Raw genomic sequence first — 14,821 nt, forward strand, 5'->3', positions numbered from 1 at the left:
ATCGGTCCCCTCAGCGCAAAATGCAGCAAGTAACATGCATGTTCTTTACCTCAACAAGGACCAGATCATTTATTGGTATAAATGATTACATTTACACGGTGAATGAATCAATTTGGTAGTGTAATGATTTCGAGTTCCAATCTTATCATATGTGTGCATAAATAAATTTTATGGGATCATTTATCCATCATAGTAGTGAAAAAACTATAACTAATGACGACCTTGGAGCAATCGAAACGACAAAGTTCTGTCAGCACATCATATATGGTCAACGATACATGACCACAACGGCAATTGTTGCTATCCAATGAAGTTGATATTGGTACTGTGAAATTTCATGTAAGATACATAATGTTGCTGTCATTTGCCTGAGACAGTGCCGCTACGCCATGCAACTTGCCCAAGATGGAACCCAGAAATTCAATATACGGATAATATTTGAAATTGATAATATTGAACTTTTCTTCTTTAAAAAAGGTCATTTGGAGTAACTAAACACCCATGTTTGCTCTTTTCTACAACTGATCCAAGCCAATACACACAGCCTTTTCCAATCCAAGCTAACCCAGCACTCTCCCATGGCAAATAATTTCTTTCAACAATTAAAAAACCACCTTTATTTTCAACCCTATGCAGCATTCTCAACTCTCATAAAAGAACATAGATAAAGTTGTTTTTTTAAAAAAAAAACTTAGCTTTAAAATTTCACAGAAAGATAATCACCATTTCAAAAAGATCGTTGCTGTTTTAACAATAAAAGTTTCAATCGCTGAAATCAAAATGCACTGAATTGGTTCTCCCCTTATATAAGTACTATGGTTCATGATACCTACCCCATTCATCATTTGAAAACAAGTAATTCAAAACAGATCTGCAACTGTCACAAACTATTCAAGGGCTTTGCGCACTGACCCATGTGCCTCCTAAGCATCGAGCTTGATATAACGAGCAGAAATGCCAGGAAACTAATGCTCAGTGTCTCAGGAGAATGTGAACAAGGACAACATTTAAACATAATAGATACAAAGAAGGCTAAAATTCATCATAGTTTGTAACACTCGACACATCATCTTCCTTCCAAAAACACGGCTGCTCCAAACTGCCAGTGAGATCACCCGATTTCAAGTTCATTGGTGCCATGTTGTACCCTACCACTTATCTCCAAACACATTCCGTGGCCCATTTCTTTGTTCAAAGTATTATCCTTTATAGTTCTAGGACCTGGATCAATAAAAAAAGGCTGGATTTTAAGATTCGGATTCGGTTTTATGTGAATCTCATCTCTTTCGTTGGATGGTCGGAGAAAAATTCCATTTTGCAGTTCTTCAGAACCGTCATCGCCGTTTAAGAGCACCTGCAATGTCGAGGTCGAAAAATAGACTTGGTTAACTCAATAAAACTTACATTTAAGGCAGTATATCTGAATGAAAAAACCGTATCTGTATCATGAAAACTTTTACTGCAGTCAATCAAGATTTTAAGGAGGGGACGAGGGATCAGGTAGAACCCAGTATAATCGAGCCAGAGAGACTTCAAGTGTTTGAGTGGGCGAAACATAACAAATTTAAAAATCGACGCATGAAACCGAACATTTTTTATGAAGGGCAGTGGCTGCCTTTGGTTGGAGATTGTACTGACAAAGTTATCACCTTGCGGCCCAGCATATCGAATGTCATGATTACTTTACTACGCTTAGCTCGTTCAGCTTCTTCTACCTCCTCCCTTTTTTTCCTCAGAAGTTCTTTTTCCTGAGAACAAGCATAATGGATGTTAAAACTTGGATCAAATATCAACAGCACTTGCAAGGACTTCTTGATTTGTGCATGCACTTAAGATTACAGGAAAAATACCTCCAATGAGAGCCAGCTGTTCCCGTCAATCTCATAGTAATCACTTTGGTCATCTATAACTGTTGTCCGAGCTGCAGAGTCACGGTCATATTCAACAAGCCTCTTCGCAAACGCTTCTGCAGCCGCCTCTGCGTCTGTCATAGGTACACCAACTTCATCCAGATCGGCATATGTGCTTCCTTCCCTCAGCACAAGAGCACCACAAAAGTGACAAGGCCCTTCACCTTCTTGCTCACAGACTATCTTTCCACAAGATAAACAATTGCTTATCAACCTGTGCCGACGAGCTTGACAAGAACATGGCTTCCCTTTCTGATATACAATTGATCCTTTTGCAGCCTCTGCTAGAGAAACAACTTTTCCTGTCTTTTTCTTTTTGGAATTGCCTTGATGTTTAGTATGTATAGTTTGGGGTTCGAATGTCTCTTTCTTTAATAGAATGTCCTCACTTGTAGAAGCTATAGTTTCTTTCTGTGGTTTGTTCAGTTTTTTAGATGCAAAAACTGCACGCTCATCAGAACGTGGTTTGACATATGCATGTAAATTTGAAGTTGACGGAGATATGCTTGGATTGTATATATTTGATAAACCCCTCCGTTTTAAGTACTCTTCAGTTATGCTTTTTCCAGCTTCCTCGCCAACAATGTTCTAAAAAAAGTTCCCAAAAAAAAATTAAAAAAAAATTGCAGATTTCAGAAAGATGCTATAAGTCATGGAATGGTAAAGGTAAAAGGTATGAATTTCAACAAAGGGCGCAACTGAGCCAAGCTGTTAAAAGCTCGACTCGAGTTTAATTTTCACCAACTTAGAAATCTAACTCAAGTAGCTCGAGTATTCTCTGGAGCAAGCTCGAGCTCTGGTGTTTCAGGTTTGAGTACTCGCGTTTCTGTACTCATCAAGTACTTGAACTTTAGAATTATTTTTTTCCTTGTATCTGTTGAAAATACGGATAAAATTATTTATTTAACCCTTAATGTTATCATTATTTGAAAAATTTTAATATTCGGTTTTTAAAAATTTTAAGTCCTATTTCGTAAATAAAGTTTTTATCTTCGTGCTCAGCTTGACCTCACAAGAAAAAAAATACTCAGTTGAGTTTGTGTTCTGTTTTTGTATCCAGTCTAGCAAATTACTCAGCTTGACTGCACCCTATTTTCAACTCTAAGATCCAAGTATCTGTTTTTCCGATTTCTAATGATGACGTAATGACTCGTAATAACACGTAAATGCAAAAATAAATCCTTTTGCATTATATAAGGTCCCATGTGTGAAATCAACCAAATCTTTAGATCATTGTGATTGCAGAAGTCGCGAGCATGTGGTAAACAAAGTCATAACATGACCAATTACGGAGATACAAAATAGAATGAGGTGAAACATTATTGTATTTATACAAGGATTTCTGAAGTAGGAAAATAATGAAAAAAAGGATACATTTTTATTATATGGAACAAGCCCGCTTGAAGAGTAGTCACCCTGGATGATAATAGTCCAATCCTCAACATTTCATTATCATGCAAACATCATGTTTTATGAACAGGAAACAAGTAAATCAAAGCAAAATTTTACATTGCTACATTGACCCCTTCGTTTAATGTTAAATTTATAACACGTGTCAAGAAACAATTGAAAATACCGATGACTTCAATGGTCTAAATCATCTGTAAAATTTATTATTATATAAGCATGAATAGTCTTCTTAACTGTACAGCAAACTAACAAATTTGATTTTTAAGACTAATGGTGATTCAATACTTTATACCATCATTAAATCTTTTGAGAAAAAAAATGAGAACTGTATGTTTTGTGACTTTGGGATTGAGCTCTTGTCCCCGATTCTTCAACAAGAAGTGTGTATTAACTTAAAGCTATCAATTAAAAGTGATATAATTGTCAGATAACTCATTCAGCGGAGTAGTTTTGGTATCTACTATATGCTATGGCATGGTTGTACAGTGTTTTCATACATTCCATTTGTCACAGGAGCAACTACAGCTGCATTACTTATCCAACAGACCAACGTACAAGATGATATCCACACAAGATGGAGCTGAAAAATCATTAAAAAGTCAAGGAGACAATCAAAATGCACTAAATCTGGTGATTTTTTTTATAGTGTTCTTAGATTAATCAGATGGATTCAGTTAATACATTTTGAGTTCAAAATCCACATTTCAGAAAAATCAGACGCAAACTTTAATTTTCTATTTCATTTGAGGCCAATCAGATTCCAAGAGAGATTGGTTGAGTTTCTCGAGCTTGTTAGATCAAACAACATTTACACGGCCATACATACAATAAAAAACACACCAAATAATAATCAAAATTATAGCAACAGAGTCACGAAAAAACAACACCAGAATGAAATTAATATGCAAATTAAGTAAATTTCGTACATCGAGGTATTCTTTAGCATCGAATGGAGCCGCCATCTCACAGTACGAAACGAGTCCTGATATGATTTCCCCGTCTAATTGCAGGCCGGTTTCCACCTTGTTGCAGAGTTCCATTAATGCCTTCTCCAACCACTGTCCCGAAGATTTCAACGCCATTCTCCCCCTCTCTATTCGGCTCTGCAAATGAATACGAAGCCTCGATTCTGAGGTACTACCGTTTTTTTATATCAGGTTAGGTCCGGTTCGGGTTCTGATTACAGTACGCGTCACCGGGTGCCACATCGATTCAGGTTTTAACGTGGAGAATAAAGTAGTTTTTAAAAATAATAATAATATGATACCTATAATTTTTTAATAATTAAATCTTAGAAGAAAAAAATAAAGATGAAAATAAAAATATGATATATGGGAGTTTAACTTCTTTGGGAATAAATTGATGGAATATTTTTGAATTTTTGAAAAAAGTTTCACAAAAATCCCTAAAATTAGTTAGCATAAGAGGTTTAAGTTTAATTAATTAATAGTGTAAAATATATTGAGTATGTTCTTGTGAAATGGTCTCACGAATCTTTATCTGTGAGACAGGTCAATCCTACTGATATTCACAATAAAAAGTAATACTCTTAGTATAAAAAGCAATAATTTTTCATGGATGACCCAAATAAGAGATCCGTCTCACAAAATATGACCCGTGAGACCGTCTCACATAAGTTTTTGCCAAATACATTTGAGTTGTAATCACTTTTTTCAATCGAATTGTGAATCAATCTAAGGGGAGTGTATTGGTTATAGACTTTTAATGACTTTTATGGAGTTTAAAAGTCTAGAGGTATTCAAACTAAACTTTTATATACTCCATAAAAGTTTAGTGGTATTCAATGTAAATTTTTGTAGAATTTTAAAAAGTCATGTGATATTCAAACTTGACTTTTAAAAACTCTACAAAAGTCTATAGGTATTCAAAATGTCAATAGACTTTTAATGATTCTATGGAATTCTATTAAGTACAAGAATTATAGTCTAAGGTACAACAATAAAATGTCAACAAAAGTCTTTGATTCAACCTAAAGATTTGGATGTACATTTAATTGAGAAATCTCCCAAATTCAATACAAACTTTCATTCTTTTCTTATCTATTTATTTTTCTTTTTATTTGTACTTTTTAAAAACATAATTAAAAATTAATTTTTTTATTAATTATTATATAACATTTTATTTTTAATTATTTTCTTTAATTTTAGTTAATATATATATTAAATTATTGTATCAGCAAATTCATATCGATACTATACCAAAATTTTCGGCATACCGAACCAAAAAAACCTTACATTTTAAAAAAAATATTATATATTTTAAAATTTTTGTATATTTTTCCGGTATTTCGGTATATACCAAAATTTTCAAATTGGATATCGTTACTGTACCGAAAAATTCGGTATTGTTACAGTACCGTATAGAAATCTTCGATATACTTAAAATTCGGTAAATTCAATATTTTTTTGTTATGGTAATTTCGGTATACCGAAAATTCGATATTTTTTCCCACCCCTAACAGGGTTTGTATTGGCATGTGCTATATTACACAATTTTCTTTGAAAGAAATGTCAATTTGATGAATTTCAAATTAAACTAGATAATGAAGCTCAATTGTCTTCATCAGCACAAGTTTATGAAGGTGACGACTTTGATCAGTTATTTAATACTCAAAAACAACAACGAGCAAACGCTAATGCATGGAGGGATATCATAGCCAATGGAATGTAGAACGATGTTGATCAAATTGTCAGTAATGATTAGATTTTTTTTATAAAAGACTACTCATTATTTTGAGTGTTCTTTTAATAAAATTTTATTATGAACTTATAAAAATATTATTCATTAATATGTTGAATTGACATAAAGAATTGAAATTTTGATTTCAATAAATTGGATAGTTCATTTGTCGTTTTTCACAAATTAAATTGATTTAACTTTTAAGTAAGTAAAATTCATTTACATTCATAAATATAAAAAAAATAATTTAAAATTGAAGAGGTTATCTATGTCCAATAATTATTTTAAAAAAATTAATAAAAAATAAATCAGAATTATAAACTAAAAAATTCACATAATTCTATGAAAAAGTTTACAAAAGTCTACAAAAAGCTTGAAAAAAAAGTCTATAAGAGTGTATGAAATTTGTTTTACAATTCTATGAGATTTCAAAAAGTCAATAAAAATCTATCAACTCTACAAAAGTCCATCATTTAAAAAAAATCATTAAAAATATTTGAAAGTATAGAATGAATACACCCCCTTAAATATTTTTATAGATAATATCAAATTCAAATTTCCAATTTTCGCAAGAAGAATTCCGGTGAATATGATATTATTATTTTTAAATATGTAATCGGTTGGGGAAACTAGAATCTATCACTTTTCTCATAAGATTAATTCACACGCGTAACGGTTTTATTAGTAAGACAATCCATTTCATATTTACAATGAAAATTTATATTTCTGATATAGATAGTATTTTCATTCAAATCAGTCATAAAAATATAATTTTGTTACAAAAGTACTATATTTTATTTAAAACCAAATGACAAAAACTTGTGTGAGATGATCTCACGAGTCGTATTTTGTGAGACAGATATCTTATTTGGGTCATCCATGGAAAAATATTACTTTTTATGCTGAGAGTATTACTTTTTATTGTGAATATCGGTAGGGTTGACTCGTCTCACAGATAAAGATTCGTGATACTGTCTCACAAGAGAAATACTCAAACAAAATATATTATAAAACATTTCTCCATAACATAACTAACGAAAATTGATATTTTTGCAATTAAAATGTAATAATGATTTGAACATATAAATAATAGTTTTCATAAGTCTGATCAAAGATCTGTCTCACAAAATTAACTCATGTGACATTTTTTATATGTAAACATAATATATCATGTCCTCAAGTTAAGAGTATTTTGGTGATGAGCATTACTTCAAATGTATAATAGAGTTATTATACATGTCAAAACGGGCTGACGGGGCGGGCCAGCCCGCAACCCACCGCAACCCGCCATTAGGCGGGGCGGGCCTTTAAATGGCCAACCCAGCCCAACCCACCTTGGGCCGCGGGCTAGGCGGGCCAACCCGCTTATTATTTTTTTTAAAAAAAAATACTAAACAGTATTAAAATAAACATAGAAGAAAAATATATTTCAGTTAAATATTTTCATAAAAAACTTAAAAACATTGAAATAAGACATTGAAAGCATACAACAATCAACATAATACATAAAAAAAATAAAGTGTTTATTCTAATTCACACAAGATTTCATCGTACACATGTACTAAAAATTAACTCATGTAATATTATGTTTTCAATAATACAGATAATTACTTTATTTACTATATTATTTTGATAATTCTGGATTAGTTCGAGTTAAACATTAAAAAAGGGGAGGGGACTGAAGAGTATAACATCTTCAAAAAAAATAGAAGCATATAGATTTTACCAGAGTGATTGAAGTTAGGCACATGAGAAAAAATAAGGAAGAAATAGGAATTTTTATATAAAACTTAAAAATATAAAATTCTACCCTAATTTGGCGGGCCAACCCGCAACCCAGACGGGCTCAACCCATTTGGCCCGCAACCCAAACAGGCTCAACCCGTTTTGCCCACCTCCAAACGGGCTGCTATTTTATCAACCCAACCCGCTCAATTTTATGGCGGGGCGGGCCGACCCGACGGACCTGACCCAATTTGACAAGCCTAAATAGAGTTGAATTTGATCTCGAAATATTGAATTTAAGCAGGGGGAAAAAATTAAACTCTAAATAAGAATGATTAAAGTAGGCCTATTCGATTCTTTTGTATTTCTAATATCCAGAATGTGAATATGTTGGTTTCCAAATTTATATGGAATACCACATGAATCTCATTTTTTTTCAATAAATTGGAGCTCTGGTTGGATTTGTAGTAATTAAATTTTGATTGAATCATAATATGAGTAGAATAAATAAGTTGTAAGGGAGAGTATATGGGCTGGGCCAATTGAATTGCTACGTGGGCTTGGGTGGAGTCCAATTATGCAACTTTTTCGCGTTAGAATGTTTACCCGACCCATCTCAAAAAAATAAATAAATAAATAATAATAATAATAATACCATCACCTGATTTTTACCAAAACGAGTATTTCTATCAATTTCAGAATTGTCCAATTATAATCATTATATTTAATTTAAAAAATACTAACAAATCCTAGAAATTATAGATTAATATTTATACTATACTATATTAAGCTTCAAACCCTTATTGGTACAATCATATTACACTAAATCAACATTACTATTTAGTTTATCTCTCACTAATTAATTATTTAAAAAATCATAATTATTTATTTATCAGACTCTACATGCACGCAACGCGTGCAATTGATATTTAATATATACAGTATTCCTAACAAAATATAAAATATTATTTGAGAATTTTAAAATATATCGCTCCAACCAATCGTAATCTAAATATTACATTGGATAACACTTGAGTTTATTTACTATATCATTTAAGTAAAATTTTGCAATATATATACACACACACAGACACACACATACAGAATGCTTTCTATATATCAAACCAAAATTAAATACAGAATGCTTTCTGTATAACAAGCGGAGGGGTGCACGAGGGTGGTGTCGTGGACATGTGAATGCTTTCTGAATTTTGTATATCAAACAAAAATTACATGACGCCATTTTTATACATCTTTGGGATTTTCTTGCCTGCAGATATGTACAATTCAATGTTCAACCATGGCATCATTGATATTTCAAACTTTCACTCAGTCAAATATTGTGGAAATACATATATATATATATGTACACACGCGCGTGCTCTTTCGAAATTCGTTTTCGTAAGGTTCTTCTATATATGGAAAGATACGCCTACGTGATATAGCGAACTATAGGAGTAAAGAATGTTTCAAAAAGATGTATATATATATTTTTTCTAAAAAGATGATTATACAGAATGGATTTCCCTCGAAGAGCTATATATTATTTATTGGCTTAGGAGCAACACAAATCGAAAAGCGATGATTATACAGAATAAAAATCACCCGATGTAGCATGAATCTGCATTTTCTATGTGATATATATAGTTTCAGTAAATGTCCAAAATATAGATGACATGCATGCAGTAGCTAGCTAAAAATAGTGATGTCGATGAACTTTGTCGTCAACTAAGCTTAGGAGCATGCCCGCACGTGCCACCAACAATGTATTATAAATTATATTTAAGAATTATAATACATAAAATACATAACGTAATCATTCTTCAGCTTTGTTGTATCTGTCAATTTTTTAAAATAACATTTGACGAGATAAAATATATATGCGTTTGACCTTCCAATAGTTAAAAATCATATACACTAAAAAAAATAAACAATTAATGTTAGTTGTCGTATGGATAGAATCACGGGGAGTTGCATGTATATATTTGGACAGTCTTTTACTTTTGAGCTAGCTTTTGAGGTTGAATTATTCACAATCTCAATCTTAACATGGTATCATAGCTCATGTTCTATCGTTATGTGTTGGACTGCCAATGGTTGGGTCACTCGTTCTACCCATAGTTGGATCATTTGTAAACTTCACGTTCCAGATGTTCGTTCCTGGGCGTGCGATAATGTGTTAGTTGTCACACAACAGTTGGATAAAATCCCTGGGAATTATATATATATATATATATACACACACACACACACACACTTGGACAATCCTACCCTCTTGAGCTAGTTTTCGGGTTGATTTATGTCCAATTCTCAATCTTAACAATTAACTCTACAGTTTAATTTAAAATAGGTCTGTACTTGGTGAGAAACAATTGTTAATAATAGATTTACCCGATTCAATAACATTGTCTAAAATTTTTAATATGAGCAAAGTAATATATTTATTCCCATCACAACCAACAAAATATAACATTAAATTGATGGAATAATGTACTTGCTTTATTTATTCATAAAAGATTACATCTTACAAAAAATTATATATAATATGGATTGGGTGTGGTAGAGTATTATATATTTAAGACATGAAAATTTATTGTCTATAATTTTGTGTTGTCGACAAAAGAGTCCCTAATAACAACTTAGCTCGATCGGTTCATTTCTTGGTCACGTCGCAAATGTTGACATTAAGGCCATTGTGGGCCCGATCCGATCTTTTATTGCCTTCTCTACGTGTCCAAGAGAAATTTAATGTGTTGCCACTTGCTGTACCATTCGCCTTACATGTGGTACATTTAGGCCCGGTACGGGCTGTTCCACATAAAAGCTACGTAGGGCAGGTCCTATTTTGCTAATCTTTGACAATACGCAGAACTAAAGACAATGATTTATTAATTCCATGGATATAATATGCTGGAATATATATATTAATTCGGCATTCACAATGAAATTCATCGTGTTAGTTAGGGAAATATTGCACGTTATTACCATATATACATACATATAGGTAATATATAGATAAAGAACTATTATTCTTGTTTTGTCTAACATTTTCTTCGTCCCGACGATAAATAAAATTCATAATTTCTCGTAGAGGTTTTAAGGTGATACATGATATATTCTCCTTGATCTATGTCATATCAAATGAAATATTATTTACTCATGTATTTTATGCATATATCTCCTGCAAAAATCCATTACTTTGTGAACCAATCGATCTAAACACCTTTTCGCAATCTAACTTCGAACACATCCTTTAGAAAACAACATTTTTGTCATCGATTCACTAGCTAGTGTCGGGACTTTAGAGGTGGTTTATGTAGATTTAAGATATGGTTGTCGTGCTTAAAGTATATCCGTTCTCGTTCTATAAAATGATTAACCAAGATAATACATGAATATCTAGTAATGATACTTTATGCAATAATTCCACATATCTCACAAATCGATATGAAATATGTGCATTGCGGTTTTTTAGTATATTAATTGTTATGGAGTGCAACTACTCACGTTTTAATATAGATTTTTTTATGGATGAGTGGCGGAACCAGGAGAATATGGTTCTACCCGGGCTAGAATTTTAAACTATATAATTTTTTAATATTTTAAATTGATCTACCCGGGCTAATATCAAATTAATCCAAAATTTACATATAAATTTTTTTTAAAAAAATTAGGTCACCCGGGCTAAAGCCCGGATGTGACGTAATGCGAAACAATATGCACTTCACTGTACGTAATTAAGTCGATTGAGATTAATATTATTTAATTTCTACCATTGATGGCAAGTAACCAACATAAAATGGATCTAAAGTCCTTGAGTTTGGTGAGACATTTGACCTTAAGAAATGACCCATGAGAGTAATACAGTTGACCTATTTCAATAAATTAAACACCCAAACCTAAAAGGAGGCCAAGAATTTGTATTGTTGAAGTGTTTATTTTTAGCCGACTCACCGTCATTCTTTTAATTGCTACAAACTTTAATTAAAACTAATGCATAAATTAAAATCTATTCATGTGAAATAGAACAATGTATATAATAATCTTTACCCAATTTCGAGTTCGTGACGATATTATATGATACTTGTTATTTCTCTAAACAATATTATATACGAAAATTCGATATAAGGCAATTATTAAAAATTATTTATAAAGATCCTAAGAGAACATGAGATCAAACTATTGTAAATTAAAATTAGAAAACAAATTCATGAATCTTTAATTTATCTTTCTTTTATGAGTCATCAATTTAAACATTAAGAGAAACAGCCAAAACGATTGGCCGATATTTTCGACATGAAAACTTTGATTGGCCGGCTTTTGGTTTGTTTTGCCCCGTCACACCCGAGCCTCTGGGATTTAATAATAATAAAAGTAATAATTTTATAGCTAAAAATTAATTAATAGCCACAGACATGATTTCCATTGTCAATGATTATTTTAATTAGGCTTGATTCGTGTTGAAATTTTCGTTTCCTTAACTCGTCGCTTTACATGTACTATATATATATTTATTTGTATTAGGTATCATATTTTCAATTTTTTTAATAATATTTTAAAATGAACATCCATTGAAAGTGAATAATGTTAATCACAAACTATGATAAATCGACAATTTTCGAGAGCAATAAATAATTATTTGAGGATATTTTGGAATGGAGAAAATAATAGAATTAATCAGATTTTAATTATGTACTCAAGAAGACGAATTTGGATCTCCTTCCATTCGCAACACGATGTTGTGCATAATAGAGTCGTTGAAACATATGGATTAATCTAACGATATTTATTTTTTAAAATAAATAGTTTTTTTTTTCATTTAGGTTTAACTATCTAAGATAGTACACATGCAACTGTGATCAAAAAAAAAAAAAAAAAAATCACAAAGCGAAGTCTCTTTAATATTTGATGTTTAATTTTAGAAAAAATATATTGGGAGGATTTTGAAATTTAAAAATGATTTGAAAAATCAAGAATAAATATTAATTTTTCGCTTGTACTCGAAATAAAATAATAAAAAAATCGAATATAAATATTATATTCAAACATAATTAAAACTGCTTCTGTACAAAAATAAAATAAAAAAAAGGGAAAAAAAAACTCTTACTCAAGAATGTAACTCGATTTGAAGTTTTGTATCCTGAAAGTTCGACACCTCTAATAATTAGAGATAAATCATCTACTGCCCCTGCGTACATGTCTTCCGCCTCACCCGAAAGAGATCCTTAATTGCACAATTAATTTACATAAAGTGATGTTGAAGTGACCAGTTAATGGAACTAGCTAGTTAACTAATTTCCCACGAGATTTGTATATTAAATTTTAATTTTTGAAAGTTATAAGTATTAACATATATCTTATCGAAACGTTCGCAGTTTTATCAAAAAATATAACAGATGATAATCATGCACAATTTTTCAAATCTTGTTTTTTACGTCGTGCAACAACTCAAATTACATTATACAATTATTTTAATTAGACTTAAAGCCTAGTTCGCAATCATAATCTTATTTCGTGGAAAATATGAGTTGCCTATAGTAAATGATTGATGGATGAGTCATCTAAATTTAATTTTCATATACGTTAATTTCAAATTATGTATAGATACATACCGAATTGTTATTTCTAAAAGCTGACTTAATTAGGTCGACAGTAGTCACTGGACCCCCTCCTATTTTAGCACCGTCTCACGTTCTAGAATATCCTCTTACATCGTGTGACAACTGACAAGTAATAAACCAATAAGCGATCTTCTATTAATTTCTTCCTCTTTTATGACCAAGTCAATATTAGTTAGTACGTGTATTATTGTTATCAGCAACATCCTAATCTTTTATTAAAGAGGATTTTCATGAGTTTTAATATTATTATTATGATTGGAACTTGGATTTAACTCAATCTCAAAAGCTAGCTCAAAAGAGTAAGAAGATATTTTATCCAACCGATTTGGGACAACTAACACACCCTCTTCACATCCAAGAATGAACATATATATGAAGCGTGAAGTTTACAAATGACCTAACTATTGGTAGAACGGGAGACCCACTATGGGAAGTCCAATTCACGCTCATGAATGAACATGTGGAGCGTGCAATTTACAAATGATCCAATTATGGGCAGAACGAGTGACCCAGGCAATCCAACACATAACTGTGGAACTTGGGCTCTGATATCGTATTAAGATTAAAACTTGGACCTAACTCAACCCCAAAAGCTAGCTCAAGGGGGAAGATTGTCCAAGTCCATATATACAACTCTCAAATATTTTATCCAATCGACGTGGGACTACTAACAATTATCTTTCAAATAATTGAAGCTTTGTTATTTTCCTAAAATATAATATATGTATTTATCTATGATACTTACATAAAAGAATGCATGTATATATATAACATAGACAAATTTCAAGGTGATGATAAAATTAATTTAGCTTTAAATAAAAATAATACGGTTGAATATAGGAGTGTATTTTTATTTCCAAATCTAAATAAATAGTAGATAGTATTGTCAGAAACTTTAATAAAAGTTTCTTCTCTTTTTAATTTTTATACATCAAAATGAAATCGAATCGAAGTTAGCGAACCATTTTTAGTTGTGGTAGCTTAATAGATGTGTGTGTGGATTTACTTAAAGTGACATAAATATTTAAGATTAAGAGACATGCATGCGAATTTATGGATCCCTAACTATTTGAGAAATCGGGTACTGGTATATACATATATAAGGGAAAATTATATAACAGTTTCATTAAATTGTTAAGAATGGTTGAGTGTGTGAAGCATTGCATGACCCAAGTTCGAATCCCGCAAAAATCTTTTATGTTTGAGTATGTATAGAGTCGAAGGATAGTGTCAATAAGAAAAAGTGTATAACACAAATCTAGTATTGTATATCGAGTTCATATATCTCATCTTATCTAGCTAGGATATGATAAACCCGAAACAGATAAAAGAAAAAAAAAATATGGTGCATTGAATGCCACGCGTTTTTTGAGGCAGCCAGAAGGAGAAGAAAATAAGGAAAAGGACTTCATTTCACTAAGCAAGCAGCTGACTTTTTGCAAGCATATGAGTAAA

The 14,821-nt window shown here is 31.4% G+C and overlaps 1 protein-coding gene across 1 annotated transcript; it reads right to left on the reverse strand.

The window, feature by feature from the left end:
* Positions 1-703: 703 nt before the first annotated feature.
* LOC142553254 (uncharacterized) lies at positions 704-4,482 on the reverse strand. Its single transcript, XM_075663376.1, has 4 exons — positions 4,247-4,482; positions 1,851-2,498; positions 1,650-1,748; positions 704-1,354 (listed from the first exon to the last, which is right to left on the reverse strand). Exons 1-4 carry the CDS (start codon positions 4,400-4,402, stop codon positions 1,112-1,114), a joined length of 1,146 nt encoding a protein of 381 aa, XP_075519491.1. The 5' UTR covers positions 4,403-4,482; the 3' UTR covers positions 704-1,111.
* Between the last annotated feature and the right edge of the window lie 10,339 nt (positions 4,483-14,821).

This window comes from Primulina tabacum, chromosome 8 (assembly GCF_025594145.1).
Source record: "Primulina tabacum isolate GXHZ01 chromosome 8, ASM2559414v2, whole genome shotgun sequence".
In the NCBI taxonomy this organism is placed as follows: Eukaryota; Viridiplantae; Streptophyta; class Magnoliopsida; order Lamiales; family Gesneriaceae; genus Primulina; species Primulina tabacum.